At 39.3% G+C, this 21421-nt stretch overlaps 3 protein-coding genes across 3 annotated transcripts; 2 read left to right on the forward strand and 1 right to left on the reverse strand.

The window, feature by feature from the left end:
- The first annotated feature begins 4130 nt into the window (after positions 1-4130).
- Positions 4131-7522, forward strand: LOC132785217 (uncharacterized). Its single transcript, XM_060791211.1, has 3 exons — positions 4131-6085; positions 6433-6961; positions 7016-7522. The coding sequence occupies exons 1-3, from the start codon at positions 4131-4133 to the stop codon at positions 7520-7522; spliced, it is 2991 nt and encodes a 996-aa protein (XP_060647194.1).
- A 4342-nt stretch (positions 7523-11864) lies between these two features.
- LOC132787533 (actin-87E) lies at positions 11865-13699 on the forward strand. The gene is made up of 2 exons (XM_060794637.1): positions 11865-11962; positions 12156-13699. The coding sequence occupies exon 2, from the start codon at positions 12177-12179 to the stop codon at positions 13305-13307; it is 1131 nt and encodes a 376-aa protein (XP_060650620.1). The 5' UTR covers positions 11865-11962; positions 12156-12176; the 3' UTR covers positions 13308-13699.
- Positions 13370-20457, reverse strand: LOC132787532 (uncharacterized). Its single transcript, XM_060794636.1, is given in 11 exon segments — positions 13370-15233; positions 15401-16021; positions 16265-16491; positions 16557-16711; positions 16781-16900; positions 17060-17194; positions 17254-17560; positions 17563-18300; positions 18530-18706; positions 18771-18918; positions 19509-20457. Coding segments are annotated over 11 exon segments (3024 nt in total). The 5' UTR covers positions 19731-20457; the 3' UTR covers positions 13370-15059.
- Positions 20458-21421: the final 964 nt, after the last annotated feature.

Below are 21421 nucleotides of genomic sequence, written 5' to 3' on the forward strand. Positions count from 1 at the left end.
CAATCTATCAGTTTGATCAAGAAAACACTTACAAGAAATTTACCTAAAATTGTGAAACACATTGAATTTGTAATTAAATAATTTATGGTGTTGCAGACAATAATTTATTACATTTATTACATTTGACAAATAAAAGTACTGCTCCAAATTATTTAACGATTCAAATAGAATTGCGAAGCATAGAAAATGCAATTAAATAATTTATATAGTAGATTAACATTCAATACAAATAATTGTCGCCAGTATTTACTTCTTTTGCCCCCCGTATGAAACTAATATTAAAATATTTGTCAATTTGATCAAGAAGGCGTTACATGAACATTGCTCCAAATTGTATAACACATTAAATTTGTCACTAACTAATTTATGATGTTGCAGACAATAATTTATTGCATTTAATAAAATAAATGCAAACAAGTTAACGATTCAAATATAATTGCGTCGCATAAAAAAAAGCAATTAAATAATTGTCGCAAATGTTTACTTCTTTTGCTCCAATCTGATTTGCAAACATATTTTTGAATATTTTATCAATTTCATCATGAATGTGCCTACATGAAAATTGCTCAAAATTGTATAACACATTAAATTTGTATTTAAATAATTTATGATGTTGCAGACAATAATTTATTGCATTTGTCTGACATGCGACACTATTTATTACATTTAACTAAATAAATACAAACAAGTTAACGATTCAAATATAATTGCGCCGCATAAAAAATGTAATTGATTAACTTTCAATAAAAATAATTGTCGCAAGTATTTGTTTTTTTATACCCGCTACCCATAGGGTAGAAGGGTATTATAATGTATGTAACAGGTAGAAGGAGGCACCCTATAAAGAAAAAAGAAGAATATATATATTCTTGATCAGCATCAACAGCCTCAACAGCATCAACGATCTAGCCATGTCCGTCTGTCCGTCTGTCCGTATGAACACCGTCTATGGTATATTTTGAATGCGGTACTATATCGATATACCAAATATACCATTTGGTATATTTTTTAGTATTTTTGTAGTATATTCGGTATATTTTGAGAAAAATACCGCAAAGTATATTTCTTTTATTCAAAATGGGTAGCGGGTATCTCACAGTCGAGTACACTCGACTGTAGCTTTCTTACTTGTTTTTGCTCCAATCTGGTTTGTAGCCTATGAAACTTATATTTACATATTTTATCAATTTGATCAAGAAATTGCTTACAAGAAAAAGGCTCCAAATTGTAAAACACATTAAATTTGTAATAAAATAATTTATGATGTTGCAGACAATAATTTATTGCATTTAATTAAATAAATACAAACAAGTAGAAAACGTCGCCAAATTATTTAACTATTCAAATATAATTGCGTCACATAGAAATTGATTAACATTCAATAAACCTAATTGTCGACTTTTATTGCAAACCGAAACATTTTCCTATCTTTGACAAACTAGTTGAGGAATGCTCAAAATTATATAATAATATACATCTATTTGCATGTAAATTAAATATTTATAATTCATATAAATGATTACGACTCATTGAAAAGACTTTTTTTTACTATTTTTGACTAAAGGAACTTCACAATTTGAGAACTGCTCCAAATAATAAAATGATATAAATCAAATTGTATTGCTTGAGCTTAAAATTTTCGTAATTTACACAGTTGATTAAGATTCATTAAAAACGCTTTGTCACCTTTTAATGTCACACGAAACATTTTCCTATCTTTGTCAAACTAGTTGGGGAATGCTCAAAATTATATTATATGTTATAATAATAAACATCTATTTGTATAGAAAATAAAAAATGTTATAATTCATATAAATGATTAAGACTCATTGAAAAGACTTTCTTTCCAGGCAAATCAATTTACTATTTTTTGACTAAAGGAAATTCACAATTTGAGAACTGCTCCAAATAATAAAATGATATAGTAGATAAAATTGTATTGTATTCGTAATTTACGATTCATTAAAAACGCTTTGTCACGTTTTACTATCTTTAACACACTAGTTGAGGAATGCTACAAATTAATTTGCACCATATCGAATTTATTTTTAAATAATCAAGCAATTGCTCCACAATCTGCACCACTTTGAATTTATAATTTAATAATTAATAGTGGTGTAAAAAATACTTTGTTGCATTCATGACAAGCTACACTGTTATTACGCTCGACAAAATGAAAAACAAGTTGAAAACAGCTCAAACAAGTATACAGGCAAAAAAAAAATAAAATAAATTTACATCTCATGTTACATCTCATTCATAATTTTTATTATTTATAGATTGTTAAGTTTCATTTTCCATACTTTGTTGCGCTTTATGACAGTTTTACTTAAGCATAAATTTTAAAGCCGCCCGCTGTTTTTCTTGAAGTTCGTTGCCAAATTCAAAAAAACACGCAATGACACAATTCAAAGTGGTTTAATAAAAATATCCAGTTATGTTCCTTGGACTAGTATTTGGTTGGCAATCCTAAATGATTTGAACGCTTTAGTTATTGCTTTAGAGCTACTGGTTGCTCTTTATGTATCCACTTTTCACTTTGTTTTTTCTTCTAAAGTTACTATTTCAACACTTTTAATGTGAAGTTCATAAAATGTTGTTTTTGATTTCTCGAATTCTTTGAGGAAGTTTCAACATATACTAAATTATATGTTGATCTTACTGAATGGTAGTTTATAACATACTGGTTTCATTCTGTTTTTTATATGAGGATGAAAAGATCATTTCTGAATCATTTTCCCTTTTTACTAAGTGATATTTAATTTTAATTAATATTCATTGATAAATTGTAGAAGTGATTTAAAAGAAGTGTGAATAAAAGTTTAAATTTTAATATATGCCAACTTAATATACCACAACAATACTAAAACTATACACCAAAGGCTGCAATTATACTATTACATTCAAAATATACCATAGAGTGCAAAATATACTAAATGAAACTGCCGGGTTTTAGTTGCTTTGCTTGACAATCTAGTATTATATATTTTACTATACTCAATGGTATATTTTGAGGTTAATAGTCAACATTAAAAATATGCCAAATATCGGTATATTAATATATAATTAACTTAATATACCACAAAAATACTAAAAATTAATACCAAAGGCTACATTTATACTACTACATTCAAAATATACCATAGAGTGGAAAATATACTAGATGATACTATCGTGTTTTAATTGCTTTGCTTGAGAATCTAGTATATTTTGCTATACTCTATGGTATATTTTGAGGTTAATAGTCAACATTAAAAATAAGCCAAATATCGGTATATTAATTTGGTATATTTTTAGCATAATACCGTACCGTTTTGCTATTAGCTTTCTTACTTCTTCAGATACATAATTGATAATTATATTCATTTGTTTTATTTCTTTAACTTTTACAGGGTATCTTTTAAGCTGTCACTCTTTGCTGCTACAGCACACGCACTTGTAATCAATTCAATTACATTTTGGCAAATAGCAAAATAAAGGTATCTCTCAAATCTGGTCCGAGATGTGGCAAAAGATATCCCGCTGAGTACTGAATGTTTCCATGGAGCCCACGAAGCTGTCAAATGTTTTAGATCACTTTTTGTAGCTCACGCAATTTGCATTATTTCTAGTTTTCCCCCTAGTGGTTTATTTATTTTCTTTGCTTAAAGTCTGGTTTAGTTTTCCTCTGCACTGGCTGCCATTTTCCTATAGACCTGGGTGGGGCATTGAATGGAGTTTGTTACGAGCGAAACCACGATAAAGAGCTATAAATCATTACCGCTGTCGCTTACTTATTTGACAGACTGTATAGAAATACATATATATTTATGGAGCAACCAACAGTCAGAGAGTGAGATTGGCGATAAAAAACTAAACCTGTGTCGGCTCTGTAACTAAACAAACACTAAAACAAAAACAGCAATGAAGAATGATAATAACAAACCTTTGCCGTGGGTCAAGTCATGAATTGAAAATTAGCATAGGTAATTAGATAATAACCACTGTGCCCCCAGGGCTCCCTTGAGACGAAATAGGCAGACGCAAATGCAGACCTTGGTCACTTGAGCACTTGACCAGTTGACCAGTTAACCAGTTGGTCACTTCTCCACTTGAAGCGAGGGCGTGTCTCGCTCTCAGTTGTCGCTCGCATGTCAGCACTTAAGCAACCTCTTCAACGGATTCCCAGGGCAGCTCTATTGCTAACCTTGGGTGCCACTCTCGTCTCTGCTTTCGGCATCAACCTGATGCAGTTGCCCGAAGAAGACAAGTCGCAGGTGGCCTGCACTTTGGCGCTGCTTCGCAAGTACTTCTCTTACAGTGAAGCCATGTCTGGCTCTGTGATGTGTGTCAGCATTCTCTCCTCAAATCGTGAGGTGCAGCAGCGTCTTTTACAAGCGCTCAACGAGCACCCGGATCATCCCTGGACCCTGTTGACCACCAGGGCAGAGGAGAAGCACAAGACTCAAGCGGAGCTCATGGAAATGCACGAGAAGCCGCAGTGTTATTTCCTAATCGTTGGCAATCTGGATGACGAAGACATCGAGGAGACCTTCAACAATTGGAAGCGAATGCTCAACTGGAATCCCTTTGCACAGTTTGTTGTCTTTCTGGCTACGGTGGAGGAGACGGACGAGGAGATGACGGATCTGATGGTTGAATTGATGCTGACGTTCATGAACAACAAGCTGTACAATGTGAATGTGATTGGACAGAACGAGGAAACGAGTTTCTTCTTTGCCAAGACGGTATTTCCCTATCATCCGGACAACAATTGTGGCAATCGTGTCATAGCCATTGACATGCTGGATGCATGTAGTTATGAAGGGGATGGAGAGGAAGAGGATGAGGAGGATGAAGACGAGGAAGGGGAAGAGGAAGAGGAAGGGGCTGAGGAAGGGACTGAGGAAAGGACTGAGGAAGGGACTGAGGAAAGGACTGAGGAAGGGAATGAAGAAGGGACTGAGGAAAGTGTTGGGGAAGGGGCTGAGGAGGAAGGGAATGGTGATGGAGAGGAAGCAGAGCAGGAGGGGAATACAGGCAAAGAGGAGCCGGTGAAGGAAGAGAATGCTGACGAAGAGACACCTGAGCAGGAGGAGAATGTTGATGGAGAAGAGACTGAACAGGAGGAAAATATTGATGAAAGAGAGACGCAGCCGGACACGAATGTAGAGGAAGAGGAGACAAAGCAGGAAGGGAATATAGAGGAGGATGAGCAGAAGAAGGAGGAAAATGCAGACGGAGGGGAGACAGTGCAGGAAAGTAACGTTGATGAAGAGGCAGTTAAGCAAGAAGGGAATGACGGCGAACAACCGGAGCAGGCGGAAAATGCAGACAATGAGGAAGGGGAGCAGGAGAATAATGTCAGCGGAGACGAGATGGAGCTGGGAGAGAATGTAGGTGACAATAGGAGGGGCAAAGAGGAGAATGCAGACAAAGAAGCTGCGGAGCATGAGGAAAATGTTGAGGAAGAGGTGGCGCAGCATGGCGATAATACTGACGAAATTGACGAGGGCGAAGACAACGCTACAGGTAATGTGGACTATGCTACATATGGGGAAGGAAACGCTCCTTTTGCTAGGGATGAACTCCCCGACTGGGACTCTGAAAGTGCCAGAGTGACCATAGGAGATGTCGAGATCGAAGAATTTACACGCGGCCGTTTTGAGGACAAATTCCCTCATGATCTCAGCGGCTGTCCCATCAGAGCCGCTTACCGCGGTCCCTGGGAGCCTTACATCTTCAGCACCAGCAGCCAAAGTGAGGTAGAAGTTGAATCCGTCACCAAGCCGCCACCCGACGCCGAGACGCAGTACGGGGACGAAACCGAAACCGAAGGGACAACAGCAGCCAATGACAGCGATAACAACGCCGATGGTTACTCCGATGGCTATGCTAACAGCTACGACGAGAGCTACACCGAAAAGGAGGAGTACAACAATGTGGAGAATGTCGATCAGGTGGACGATAATGTGGCCCAGAAGATCACGCTGACTGGACTGGAGTATCAGCTGGTGCAGACGATTGCACAGCGACTCCACGTGAACATTGACTTTAACATGCAGAGCAGCAATGTGTTTCATCTGTTTCAACAGCTGATTGAAGGGTAAGTGCAATGGGGCGTATACTTAACAGATTATGATGATATCAATTAGATCACAATGCAAAGTTATGGCTTATGATATAACAAATAATTTCTCTTTATTTTCATTTTATTTTGAGGCTCAATTTCTTATTTAGGTGAAAGTATTTTTGTAAAATTTAAATCTTATATTATAAATATTTTCACAAAGCAAAATTCTTGCTTTACCCTTACTCATTTTTGGGATTAAAATAATTATTTTTAACTTGGTTTTTATACCTAAGAATTCTAAGATTTAGTAACTTTATATTTGATTTTAGATTGAATTTTGATTAATACGTTTATTGTAATAAATGAATTATACTTTCCAGTCAAATCGATGTGATTGTTGGCGGCATCGACGAAGATCCCAGCATCAGTCAGGTGGTGTCCAGCTCCACATCGTATCTGCAGGATGAGCTCACCTGGTGCGTGGCCAGAGCGAAGCGTCATCACAGCTTCTTTAACTTCTTGGCTGGCTTCAAAACCAACTCCTTGTTGCTGCTGCTGCTCTTCATCATCGTCAGCTCTTTGTCTGTGCTTGCGGCTCAAAAGGTTTCCAGGTTTCGACTGAAGAGTTTGGCCAACTTTCCGACAATTTTCATGCGCATGTTCGGCATTCTCTTGACCCAGGCAATCAATGTGAATGCGCTTTCGTTGCCGTTAGTTCTACGTATGCTCCTCGCTCTTGCCTTTTATATGGGTTTCTTCTTTAGCAATACCTATCAGAGCTTCTTGATAAGCACATTGACCACGCCCACAACCCAAACGCAGATCAGTCATCTGCATGAGATCTACGAGAATCGCATGACCATCATGGTGAGCTCGGAGAATGTTCGACATTTGGATAAGGACGGCGAGGTTAGTAACCCAACGAACTAACAAAGTATTTTCCTATTAATTCTCTATGTTTAGACCTTCAAGTATATACGCGAAAAGTTCGAGATCTGCTACAACATCGTGGACTGTCTGAATAATGCTGCAGATAACGAGCACATTGCTGTCGCTGTGTCTCGACAACACGCTTTCTACAATGCCAGAATCCAGCGGGACAAACTTTACTGCTTCGATCGTCGTGAGTCTCTTTACGTTTATCCCGTGGTCATGTTGCTTCCTCGGAAGTTTCAGCTGTTGCGGCAAATCAATGCGATTATTCAGAATGTCATCGAGTCGGGCCACATGCAGAAATGGTCACGAGACTTGGACATGGTTCGAGTCATACACGAGAAGATCGCACGTGCCCAGGAGGATGTCTTCAAGTCGTTGACGCTTGCCCAGTTCCATGGCGCCTTTGCCTTTGCCAGCGCTTTGTTGTTGCTCGCCAGCTGCGTCTTTCTGCTCGAGTGGTTCGTCTATTGGTTGGTGGTCAAGCGACGATCACGTCTCAAGCCTCTGCGGTGTTTACATCGTCGCTTGCGCTGAGTCGCCATCGCTGCACATTACGCATACGCCCGGTGTTGTCGCTCGCATTGGGAGCAAATAAATTGTAGTATATACTTAAATGCATATGCAATATATGTATTTAGTTTTTCATATTTTCTTGGCACATTATTCAATTTAAAAATACAGAATTGCAATATGCCGTGGAATGCACGGCAGCGTTGCCGTTGCGGCTGCTTGTCATAATCCAAGCAGTTGTCGACGTGCCACAGTGGCCACTCGATAAGCACAACACTTTAGAATTAATTGTAAGCACTTTGCAAAGAATTGAATAGTAGTTACACATTCAAGACTTAACTATTTCCTTAAGTATTCAATATGCTTTGACCTAAAATTGAACGTTAAAATATTTATTATTTATTTCTTTAAATTTTTAATATTCCTTAAACCACAAAATGACTAAAAAACATTAGTTTTACAAATATTGTTTAAGTCTACAATATTTCTTAAAATATTTATTATTGTTTGAACAATAAATATGTTGCTTTTACGTATTACGTATTCAATATATTTGAACCAATAAATATTTATTATTCATTTCTTTAAACATTTAAGATTCTTTTCACCACAAATTGGTTAAAGAACACAACCTTTTTAATTACCTTGTTAAATTACAATATTTATTGAAAATTGTATTATTAACTGAACCACAAATCGACTATAAATTATTACGTTTATAATTACTTCTTATTCAAATACTTAAGATTGCTTCAACTATTTTCGGTCACTAAAGTATTTCACTTAAAATTACTTAAATGCTTAAGATTCTTTGAACCAAATATAGATACTAAAACATTACTTTCGTAATTCACTTAATAAACTTATAAATTTCTTGAAATATTTATTATTGTCTGAACTTCAAAACGACTATAAATCATTACTTTATAATTACTTCGTTTAACTTAACTATTTCTTGGTGTGTTAAATATTGTTTAAACTATTTTTGGTTACTAAAATAATGCACTTATAAGTACTTAAATATTTCAGATTGTTACGCTCATAATTACTTAAATACTTAAGATTGTTGGAACCAAAAAATATACACTAAGACATTACTTTCATAATTCATTTTTTAAATGTATAAATTCCTTAAAGTATTCAACATTGTTTGGGCTACAAATCGACTCTCAAATTTTTATTATTTATTTTATAAACCACAAATTGGTTTTAAGACATTACTTTTATAATTACTTTATTAAACTGCAATAACTCTTGAAATATTTAATGTTAGCTTAACTACAAATTAGCTAAACAATATATCATTTATAATTAATTCAATCATCTTAACTATTTCTTTAGGTATTTAATATACTTTGAACCAAATATAGACACTTAAACATTGCTTTCATAATTCATTTATTAAACTAATAAATTTCTTAAAGTATTCAACACTGTTTGGTCTACAAATCGACTCTCAAATATTTATAGCCATACCAAATATGGCGCTCGATTTAATTGGTAAGCAATTATTTGCGTTTCCGCACACCTTGCCCCACTGTGCCCGTGCAGACGTCGCTGCCGTCGCCACCTCCGTTGGCCATTTGCTGGTGCATCCTTAAAAGGTGCTGGCCTACTGCGCTGGCTGGCTAGCTGGCTGGCTGGCCGGCTGGCCCCTGTACACAAAAATATATGTATATGAATCTACAACAGATAGATATATGAATGTATATTTTCACAATTTTTATAAAAACATATTTTTAGATTTACACATTTGTTGTGGTATCATCAAATTGGCATATTTTTGTTGTTGCTGGCCAACACAATTCAATCAGCTGCTCGCTGTTTTTTTTTCTACTTCTTCTGGGGCACAAACGAAACGATCTGCTTGACTGAATGGGATTTTCATTGAATATTACGCGAATTGATTTTTAGACTGAAACAAATATATATATATATAATATATATATGTAACTCGAATACCAACTACAACTTTGCCAAAGGGCCTTGAAAGAACGAGTTCCGATTTAGATGAATTAATTGCGTAAATTCCTGGTTGTCAGTGAACCAATTAAGGCTCTCTAGTTGATTGAGTATAAGTACCCCAAGTAATTAACAAATAATTCTTATAGTAATTACTACTTGAACGAGTATAAGATACCCTACAAAAATGCTATGAAGATTAGTTTGAATAAGTATAATATTTCTTGAATTCATTTCTTTTAAATTAATGTTTGTTGGTTAGAAATTCTCCCTCTAAATAAACATTTAATGATATATGTTAGTATAGTAAATTACCTAAATTAGCCTTCGACTTGCTTGAACTCGACTTGGAGATGCCCTTCAATTCAATGTACAAATAAAAATGCAAGCAATTAAACTTGGAAATACAATAAAATGACATTGCATGCATTAAGAAATACTTTTAAATAATTATCGAACTTCAAAGTATATCAATAGCTATAATTATTCACCTTCCACTCATAGTGTAGGGTATTCCACAGTCCTAAATACCCCGTCTAGTATTTGCACCTGAGTTATCTGGCCAAACATATAGCATTCTATACATGCGATATACAATTGAAAAATCTGCGCTTAAAAATAGATTTCCATTCGTATTCAGCGAGTCACAACTAAAGAATCTTATGCGCGAAAAAAAAAACGTGAGAGCGCACGATAAATATTTTGTTGTTGTTTATTGCCTCCTTTTGTAAACAACAAACACATATTTTTCATTTTTGTTTTTTGTTATTCTTTGCGAGTTAATAAAATATTAAATTAGATGCAAGTAAAACAGGTGCAATGTTCTCTCTTGATTTCCTGACCGTATTTACATAATAATAATTGATGGCTACTTGCGCGATCTATTCACAATTTTCGACCTATTATAATGATGGTGTTTCGTCACCCCTCCCTCCTCCCTCAACCCACCTCTGCACACACCCACACCCCTGAGAAAGAAACTACACCCACATCGTACACACAAAGTATGTTGCGCGTATTTTCGATATTTAATTTTGTATTTTTTTGTTTTCAAAAATTCTTTTTTCTAATTGCGAGTGCGCTCTCTGCTGAGAGTGTTCCATCCATCCCCATGTATGGATTGGACCAACGTGCAAATGTTGATTAAAAATTCGACAAAACAAAAAAAAACATACACACACACACACACATCCACACACAAGCATAGACAATCGCACACACACGGCGAATGACGCCTACGACGCCTCCACGGAGGATCCGACGCTCGACAAAAAAAGAAGAAAAAATAAAGCAAACACAAACTGAGAAATTCGTTAATTGGAATGCCGACTAAATAAATACACTTTCTATGGGAATGTTCTTTAAAGAAATTGATACTTAAAACATTCGACTTTGATAAATTTATGAATGGATACGTTTTCTGTAGAAAGATAAGCTGCTTGATGTAAATGATCTGAGAAAAATATATTATATGAATAGTACAACATTTTCATTAATTAATGTGTGCGATATCACAAAATGAGTTTATAATATATGTAAACAGAGCCAAAGTTTCTTTTTAAACCCTAAAAAAAAGCTTAAAAATTGGCAATAGAATTAATTCTCAAATAGTTCAGGGTTCCCAATAAGATTAAAGTTTTCTTAAAACTACCAAAAAAATGTTGCTAAATTAGAGAGATATAAAAGACTATAGACAAAACCAGACCTAAGCATGCGAAGTATGAAACGAATTAATCTCTCAAAGGCTCCATAAATTTATCATTCAATTGCAAAGGAAAGTCTTTTAGAAAATATACAAAACAATGGCACAAAAAAACTGCTGAATTGATATAATGGTAATTCTTTTGCTGCCTATTAACAATTAAAGTAATTTAAGTATAAATATAATATAACTATAAGCTAAAACAATGGTAATTCATCTTTTTCAAAGTCATTATTTACTCAGCCTTTTGGTAGAACAACACCTTGTTCTATTTAACGACAATAGGTCACATTTGTCCAGACTTGTTTTGAATGCCCTTTGTGCAGGGTATAGAATAATATTTGTGTGTTTGAGCAATTTTTGTTTACCCTGCGCTCAGCTCGCCTTCGCTGACGTCGACGTCGACGTCGACAGCGTGTTGTGGCCCCTCTCGGAAATTATGAAAAAAAAAGCAAAGCAAAAACAAAAAAAAGAAAGAATTATTTTTAAAAGATATTCAAAAATTTCCCCTTTAAGCGAAATGTGCATCCATGTGCTGCATATGTCTGTTCTCTGTTCTCTGCGCCTGTCGCTGTCTCTATCTCTATCGGATGTATCTGTATCTGTAGATGTATCTTTGCATGTGGATGTGGATGTATCTGTATCTCGTGTGTAGTTGTGGAAAATCTGTTCGACTGAGGGTCGCACAAATGGTATAAATATTAGCTCATTACAATCCAGCAGCCACTCGCAGTTCTACAGCGAAAGTGTTGCTATACAAAACATTTACAAACTTTTCCTTTTCCTTCGCCGAGAAAACGGTTCGTTTGCCTAATATTCTATCAATTCAGAAATCAGAAATCAGAATTCTTAGTTGTCAAAATTGTTTTGTTGTTAAAGTTTTTGGAACACACACAGAAATAATTATTAAAATCTCCGCACGGATCTCCTTCGAAATTGCGCGTATCCTTTGATCTAATCGCTGTTCTCTACTCTCGTCTTTGGTATTTGCAGTGAGAAAACAGTCCATTCGCCATGTGTGATGATGAGGTTGCCGCATTAGTCGTGGATAATGGTTCCGGTATGTGCAAAGCTGGTTTCGCCGGTGATGACGCACCACGCGCTGTCTTCCCCTCGATCGTGGGTCGTCCCCGTCATCAGGGCGTGATGGTGGGCATGGGCCAAAAGGATTCCTATGTGGGCGATGAGGCGCAGTCGAAGAGAGGTATCCTCACCCTCAAGTATCCCATTGAGCACGGCATCATCACCAACTGGGACGATATGGAGAAGATCTGGCATCACACTTTCTACAATGAATTGCGTGTCGCACCCGAGGAGCACCCCGTCCTCCTCACCGAGGCACCCCTCAACCCCAAGGCCAATCGCGAGAAGATGACTCAGATCATGTTTGAGACCTTCAACGCCCCCGCCATGTATGTGGCCATCCAGGCCGTGCTCTCCCTGTACGCCTCCGGTCGTACCACGGGTATTGTGCTCGACTCTGGCGATGGTGTCTCCCACACTGTGCCCATCTATGAGGGTTATGCTCTGCCCCATGCTATCCTCCGTCTCGATCTGGCTGGCCGTGATCTCACCGATTACTTGATGAAGATCCTCACCGAGCGTGGCTACTCGTTCACCACCACCGCTGAGCGTGAAATTGTGCGCGACATCAAGGAGAAGTTGTGCTATGTTGCTCTGGACTTTGAGCAGGAGATGGCCACAGCTGCCGCATCCACATCGCTGGAGAAGTCCTACGAGTTGCCCGATGGTCAGGTGATCACCATTGGCAACGAGCGTTTCCGCTGCCCCGAATCTCTGTTCCAGCCCTCGTTCTTGGGCATGGAATCGTGCGGCATCCACGAGACCGTCTACAACTCGATCATGAAGTGCGACGTGGATATCCGTAAGGATCTGTATGCCAACATTGTGATGTCCGGTGGCACCACCATGTACCCCGGTATTGCTGATCGCATGCAGAAGGAGATCACCGCCTTGGCGCCATCCACCATCAAGATCAAGATCATTGCACCACCAGAGCGTAAATACTCCGTCTGGATCGGTGGCTCCATCCTGGCCTCTCTGTCCACCTTCCAGCAGATGTGGATCTCGAAGCAGGAATACGATGAGTCTGGCCCTGGCATTGTGCACCGCAAGTGCTTCTAAGCTCACACTCAACACACAACAGCCACACACAACAACAACAACTACAACTACAACTACGCACACACTCTACACAATGCACAGATCGAGGCGTCGAGGAGGCGCCTAGGATGAGATGAATGATTAATTTTAAGTGACAAAACCTCTTGCTGCCCTGCCGAACCAGACCAGACCAGGACCAGACCGAACCGAACCGAAACGGACCAATCAATCAGTCAATTCTTGTACCAATCAGTCGATCAATCAGACAGCAATGAAATGTATTATATTTATATATATTAATATTTATTGGAAGTGTCGCAAATGACGAAAGGAGAACTTAATATGAGATTATTAAAAATGAGTCTAAATTTTACAGTCTTACAAAATAAATAGCATCCAATTTTAATTAAAAACCTCAACGAGATTCGATTGCAATTCCCCAAGAGGCAGCGTGCAGTATTTTTAGAGCGCGCAGGAAATGATGGCGTTAAATTCGCACAAACACGCCCACAGAAGAAGGAAATCGAGGTGGGGCCACAAAGGTGAGGATCATGGTGATGTGATGTGATGATGTGATGTGCTGCACATGCTCATCTTCTGTTCTATGTACTCATCTCGTTGTTTTTCCAAAAATGTACATACGAAAGACAGACAGACAAACAGACACATCGTCTACCCCCTCGTAGTCAGCGTCGTTGTGGGCTGTCTAAAAATAATGCCTTAAGCAAATAACATCAACAAATGTGTTCTCAAGAGAGAGAGATTTAAACATGACCACAGCAGTTGTGCAGACAACATTTGGTATCAACATCAACACTCGCTTGTCGCTGCTTTAATTGCAGTGCCTCGACCCTCGCGGGTCTGCGAAAATATCTTGGAATTTCAAGTACATATGTGTGCTCCTCGATCTCTTCATGGGCAGCTGCTTGACTTCCTGGAACTAGAAACTACCCTAAACACAATTTACGTAGTACATGCATTTTTATTGTTGTATATTGAATATGTATGCTGCCTTTTTTTTAGTTTTTATACATTTAATTATAGAAATGCATTTGTTGTATACAAAATATTGAAATGCCATACTATATATTGTATAGTTATATAGGTATATAGGTATATGTATATGTATGTATTATATAAATGAGTTATCAATCACATTTTGATCATTACTTTGAATATGTGATATTCGTCGTTGTTCATTACTCGATCGGTCGGTCGGTTAGAATTTTTTAGAATACTGCAATTTTGTCAAAATATAGTTTTCGTATCGTTTCGTTTTTAGTTTCTTAGCTATAATATAGATCGTTGTATATATCAAGCAGAAAGACAGACATCACTTTGCTTTTCCTCTTCGTTTTTTTCTAAAAATCCAGTCTATACACTTATGATTATACACATTTAAATACACATAATGGAGTATGCAAATTGTATTGTTTTGCTTTAAGTACATCGTTTCCATTTCAGTTTAAGCACAAGTTATTATGTTAAGTATAATTTAAGGCACATTTAATGGACAGTTAAAGTCATGTTTTCTATGATTTTGATTGGACCTGCTCTCTCATTGTCTTTTCACTTTTTCTTTTTCTGTTTCGTTTCATTGTCATTCGATTGGAATGCTTAAAAGGAAGTTTGTCTCTAAGGTTGTCATATTATAGTAGTTAATATCTTTTCTTACACAATTATAAATACGAACATTTACGCTTACCCAACTAATCATAATAATAGCAATAAAAATAATAATAATAATAGATAGCTTGTTAATAATAATAATAATTACAACTGTGTTGTAATAACGGATTTGCGTATTATGGTCGGCTCGCGTCCCTTGGGTGCGGACACCACCTCCGAGGAGACCAGCCAGGGCGAGACCATGTCCTTGCTGCTGCTGTTGTGAATGTTCGATGGAATGCGTACGTTCTCCTGCTGCGGATGATGGCTGCTGTTCTTCTGTAGAAAGTAATCAGAATGGATTAATAAATAATCAAAATTCAATAGGGTTATTATTAGTTTCGATTAATAGTGCGTGCAATTGAAATGAAGATTAATGTTAGTTGGCAAGAGAGTTAGGTTAAAGGACAGCCTGATAGTTCCCCCAATAAAGTGTGGTGTCAAACCTTTTCGCTGTGCGCTGAATCGACTTCGCTTTGACCCTGCTGTTGCTGCTGATTCGTCTTCTGTGCCTCCAAACGCTCCTGTTCGCTGAGCGTGGAGAAGAGCAAAGTGCCAGCGCTGGGCGTTGACGTTGAGGACTTTGCTATTGCCTCTGATTTGCTGCCGCTGCCGCTGGTTGCAGCTCCACTGCTCGCCGATGTCGTGTTATTGTTTATGATATTGTTAATGAATATTTCATTAATGAGTATTTCAGCTGCCGAGGCATTGCTCAGCATAGATTGCGGCGGCTCCGTGGGAGTTGTTGCACTTGCAACTGCAGCTGCTGTTGTTGCATTGCTGCCACTGCTGCTGCTGGCAATCACATTAACACTTGCAGACGAACTGCTGGGCGTGCTTATGGTGGTGACACTTGTCGTCATATTGCTGCTATTGCTGCTACTCGCATTATTTATCGAGGCGGGCAGCGACGATGGCGGCGTCGGTGGCCCACTGTAGCCCGACACGAATGTGGCATTGCTAAAGGGTGAGTTGCTGCTGGCGCGAGCATTGAGGGTGCTCGAGCTGCTGCTGGAGCCGCTGCTCGGCTTCTGTTCCGGTATGCTGAGCGTCAGCTTATCGCCGCCCTATTCCCGTGAATGATGTGTGATGGTGGTCGTGGTGGTGGTAGCAAACAATAATAGCCACAAAGAGCACAGCGCATAACAAACACACAAAGTGCACACACAACACAAAATGTAAATGAAAATAAACAAAAATAAATGTACAGAAAGCATGAAATAAGTGCAAGGCATGGGGCGGATAACTGGTTTGTGTTTCTCCTTCTCTCTCTCACTCTCGGTCTATTTCTTCTTCTCTCTTCAACTCACCACAGATATGTAGGTGGCATTCAAGGAATCCGGTCCGTCGCTGTGTATATGATTGCTGCTGCTATTAAGGTTATTGTTATTATTGTTGTTGACGTGCATGTTGCTGCTGCTGCTGTGTTGGTTGCTGTTGCTGCTGTTGCTGCTACTCGAGTGGGCGGCGGCGGGCACAAACATTTGATTGGTCAACTTCGCATTGCCGCTTGCACCCATTTCCTCCTCCACGCGAGCTGCTTGGAATAGCAAACGACAATTGAATAACGAAAACAAATTGCAGATAATGGCAAACACTTACCCTTTAGTATATTGCACTTGATGTTGCCAGGCGGCAACGCTGTGGCGCCCACATTGGCCAGCTTCACTTGATTGTTCGGCTTCTCATTGTTGTTCGAGAGGCGCTTCAGTGTCTCCGTGTTGTGGTCCATGTCAAAGGTCTTGTTGATGGTCACCCTGCAAATCAATTTTGAACATTATCAAATTTGTCAATCGAGTGACTATGAATATTATTATTTACGCTACCTGATACTGTTAGCATCATTAATGGCTTCGTTTGCAAGCACAGATGGGGATGGATCTTTGACAATGGACTTAAGTAATGAATCTAGCTCTCTATCTTTATCCGATAAGCCGCTCCTAACACTGCACAATGCGACACACACACAGACAGAGCATACGAAACAGAAAAGCAAAAAAAAAGAGGAAACAGAGACACAGATGAATACAAATACAATGCGTATTAGTCAAAGAAGCGATACAAAAAGTGCAGCAAATGGAAATGCAAACGTTTCTAATACACACCTGAGCTGGCCGGAGCTAATTGATGCCTTGCCAAAGCTGCCATGATGCGAAGTGGCCGCACTACGGAATGGATTCGTCTCATCAAAGTTCTTGGTGGCATTCGGTGAATAAGGGGGCGTGTACTCCGGCTCCAATCTAAAGGCAAAAGCATTCAATTAAACATCTGGTAATATTCATTAACCATTTTTACTTACTTCACGGAAAGTCCCGCCGCCTTGCCAATGGAGCCGATCTTGCTGTACGCCGGATCATCGTTGCTAAAGTTAGATTTCAGGGAATTGCGTCCCAACGAGGCGCAAGCAGCTGCCGCCTGACTTGAAGAACTAATCGAGCCGCTGCATGCCGCATCCGGTTCAATGATGGCTGAGTTTTGAATGACAGTGAGCACAGATGGTGACGGCGTCACAGTGATGAACTGATCTGCCGAAATGAGCGAGTCAAATGCCTCATTGTTGTTCTCGATTACAGCTGGCGATGGAGCCGCCACTTGTGCGGCAGCTTTTGAGCTGCAGCCGCCGCAGCAGCCGCTGCACGTGCATTGACAGAAGCGACAGCAGCAGCTGCCGATTCCTGGGAAGCCTTTTGACGCTCACGCAACAGATGCGACTGACGACTGGCAAAGCGCTGCGATGGGCGACGCTCAAACTGCACCGTTCGACGGGCTCGACTCTGCTGCGTGGTCTGGAACTCGGTGCGGCCAGAGTAGCGGAAGCGTGAGCCCATGCGGAAGAAGTTCTGGCGAGCCGAGGGACCCTTAACGGGTGCCCGCAGGCGGAAGAATGTGTGATGCTCGACGGCGCACTTCCACAAATGCTTGCAGGCCTTCTCGTTGTACAGCCGAAAGACAAAAGTGTGCTCCTGTTCGCGTCCCTCGTCATCATCCTCGATGACAATCAGCGTTAGCTTTTTTTTTTTCTTGAAATCCAGCTTGCTTATCTTCGGCCAGAAGAAGAGACCAATCTTCTGATCGCGCTCAAACACCAGAATGCCAGTGGGCGTTAGTCCGAGATGATATTCGCAGCTATCCTTGCCCAGCACCGTGTGCATGTCCACGCCGTACATGTCCAGCCACTTGGCCTTGTTGAGGAACGCTGTCTCGGCCTGAGCTGGCGTTAGACCGCGACATGTCTTGTACTCCTCCAATATGGCAATCTCCAGATCCTCCGTCTGCTCAGGGACAAAGCGAAACTCCGAAACAGTGGCCGCCGAATGCACCTGATCATCGTAGTCGCCCAGTTCAGCTGTGAATTGAATGGACACATGAGATTTATGCACAAAGCCAAAAAGAATACAATGCTATAATCAAAAACAATTGAAAGATGTGCTCGCCGCTCTCTCAGCTATTGTGAGTTGAGCTTGAGGTCACACAGCTAGCCGAAAAATTGGCCATTCATCTTTTAGCTGTTTTTCGCATTGTTTATAACATTGTTGATGCTTTCGCAAGTGCCAAATTCGACGAGTAACACGTACACTGCAAGGCCAGAGCGCACAGCTCGGCGGATTTGTCATCTGGGCAGTCGAGGCGCCCCTCCAGCAAGTCTTGTTTCAATTGCAAGAAGAACAGATAGCGTGTCAACTCCTCACGCAGCGTATTTGGCTCCGAGGAGTAGAATTTGACCTTTAAACGGAATGTATACGGTGGTCCAACTGTGAATTATAGAATACATTTTAGTTGCCATACAATTGTCATGCAAATGTGAAGTTTACTCACTTTTAACCTGCTTCTTAATGGGTTTGGTGGGATCGAGCCAATGCTTGACATGATTGGCGTCCATAAACTGCAGTCCAAAGTAATCCTTCTCGATAATATCTAGGGCGTAGAAGACCTGCTCGTAGAGGAAGCTGCCAAGCGCTTTTTTCTGCAATCAAAGCCAGGTCAAATTAATTATTTATAAGTGTATCAAACTATGTGCGTGTGTGTTTTGTTTGTTTGTTTTTAGACCCTTCGCTTTTGGAGGTAAGTGCGAAAAAGAGTCGATTAGGTTTGTCGAAAATCTATTTCGATATACGCAAGAGCCAGAAGAAGGCGCTGAAGTCTTTTTATATTCGTTCTCAAAACTTTATTACGATCGGATCATAAATATTCAAATATAAATTAGGAATAAAGAAAGTGTATATATCCGAAGAAAAAAGATTCTAACGAAGTCGCTTACTAAATGAAAGGGTCTATTGCAGTCAATACTTGACTGTGGTTTTCATACTGGTTGCTGTTGGCACGCAAAGTGGCCCTGAACTAATCACGTTTGCTTTTGGCGCTGCTGATATAATGTTACGGCGATCAGCAGTTCATTTCGATACGTTTCTTGTCGTTTCGTCGTGTTTATCACACGCAATCGTGGCATGCACCTTAAGTAAACAAAACCTCAACCCTTCCACATACCACATACAGTTGGTTCCCTGTCCCTGGAGTGCAGATAAGCGCAGACAAATTGTAATTCTATATACTCACCGATAATTCGATGGAAAGGTCAGTGTTGTCCAGCAGAATTACACGGCAGTCGATTTTGTTTTTGTTTACCACAATGCGTTGCGGCTTAATCTGTGACCCGCTGCTGCTCGCAATGACGCCACTTGCAGCCCCGCCTCCGCCTCCTCCAACACCGCCCCGCACGTTGCTCGCATTATCCGCATAGTTGTTGCGCACCTTGCGACGACTTAGAAAACGCAGCATTTTTCAGTTTGTCACTTAAGTTCTCTCTCTCGCTCTCACTCTTGCTTGTTGTCTTTTTTGTTAGCTTTTTTAGCTGTGTTGCCAACACCGCAGCAACAGCAGCGGCAATGACAGCGTTAGCAGCGTCAAGGCAGCAGCAGCGTATTGCACCAATAATTCACCTGTGTGCTCGCTTCTTCGTCTTCGGCTGGGAAAAAGCGCAGACATCAAGACCGCAGTACACGCACACACACACACCGACACAGTCTCAGTCTCACACACAGCCAGGTACACGCACACCTGCACAAGACACCAACACTAAGGCACGCAACTTGTTCTTGTACAACACACAAACACTCACACGTATACAGACGCAAACGCCCCTCCGTTTACTTCTACACACTAAACATAAATCGGGTTGAGCTGAGCTGGGGCGCTCCTTTGGCCACCGCGCGGCTATTTTTCCCCAAAACACAGTTAGTTAGTTGCTGCCGCGGCGTCCCCTTTTTGCACAAGCACTCAAAAAACAAGTCCGCCCCAAACACGTTCCCTTCTTTTCAGTCCTTGCCGAATAACAAAAAACACGGCCACTACAACTTCTATACGCATTAATTTTCAGTCTTTTAATATTTTTTTTGTTATTTACGCGACGTAACACAGCTTAGCAGGTGTGAATTGTAAAAAGTAATTGTATAAAAACTATTTTTTATGTGCTGCTGCTGCTCTTCATAAAATTGGTACTAGAGGTGGCGAATCATCGATAACACTATCGATGCATCGATGTTCTTGAAAACATCAATGTTTATGGCAAACACCGATGCTTATAGCAGCCAAATAAATAGTGCAATAAATTTAATAATAATAATTTAATAATAAATTTAATAAATACTTAAATATTATTGATGAATACACGTTTTTGTATCTTACCTAAATAAATAAAATGTTTACTCACGGTGTTTTATTTGTCTAGGTGCGCAAGCAAACTTGCTGGTATATACCATATATATATATACCTGAAGAATAGCAATCTGGTTACACTTCCATAAAGTTTGTGCGAAAATTTGCAAAGCGCGGTTACAACGAAGCGTCATTTTTATAAATTTATTATTTCCGTGTTAAAACAAAACTAAAATACGTTTAAAGTGTTTGTGAACATAGTTGCAGTGTCGTACTCACACTTGTGTTGCGGATTTCATCAAGGAATAGCAGATTTCTCTAAAATACAATATTGAAATAGTAACGGCATTTTTTTATTTGATTGGAAGCGAGGCAAAGAATGGTAAGTAGGAACAGTTTAAAAACCAAAAAATCTTAAGGGCATTGGTGTTTTGACACCAAAGACGTTCTCATTATGAATTGCTTTCCTTTGCCTAATGCTACCTTAAGAATTTTAAAACATTAAAATTTCTGTTAATTTGATATGGCCTCTACTCTGCTGCTTAAAATACCACTTGTTTCGAGAATATACCAGATGCAAACGATAGTTTAGCCGCACCTCAATAGCCAACAAACAATTTGCCTTTACCGATTTACCAACACTTGTTGCAAATTCGATAACGTGAAAATCGATTATTGAAGTTAATTTTGAATTTTAGCGCCACATCCAACAGCTATAACTTAAATTTGAAAATAGCTAAAGCGAGTGCGTGTGTTGGACTGTTAGCATGGTGGACAATAAAATTCATGCATCACGAGTGCTCAACAAATTACAT

Source organism: Drosophila nasuta, chromosome 2R, assembly GCF_023558535.2.
Source record: "Drosophila nasuta strain 15112-1781.00 chromosome 2R, ASM2355853v1, whole genome shotgun sequence".
Lineage (NCBI taxonomy): Eukaryota > Metazoa > Arthropoda > Insecta > Diptera > Drosophilidae > Drosophila > Drosophila nasuta.

Coding starts and splice junctions, on each gene's coding strand:
- LOC132787533 (XM_060794637.1), top strand. CDS start 12,177: ATGTGTGATGATGAGGTTGCCGCATTAGTCGTGGATAATGGTTCCGGT.
- LOC132785217 (XM_060791211.1), top strand. CDS start 4,131: ATGTCAGCACTTAAGCAACCTCTTCAACGGATTCCCAGGGCAGCTCTA. Junction 6,086..6,432: donor TTTCAACAGCTGATTGAAGG/GTAAGTGCAATG, acceptor TATACTTTCCAG/TCAAATCGATGTGATTGTTG. Junction 6,962..7,015: donor ATTTGGATAAGGACGGCGAG/GTTAGTAACCCA, acceptor CTCTATGTTTAG/ACCTTCAAGTATATACGCGA.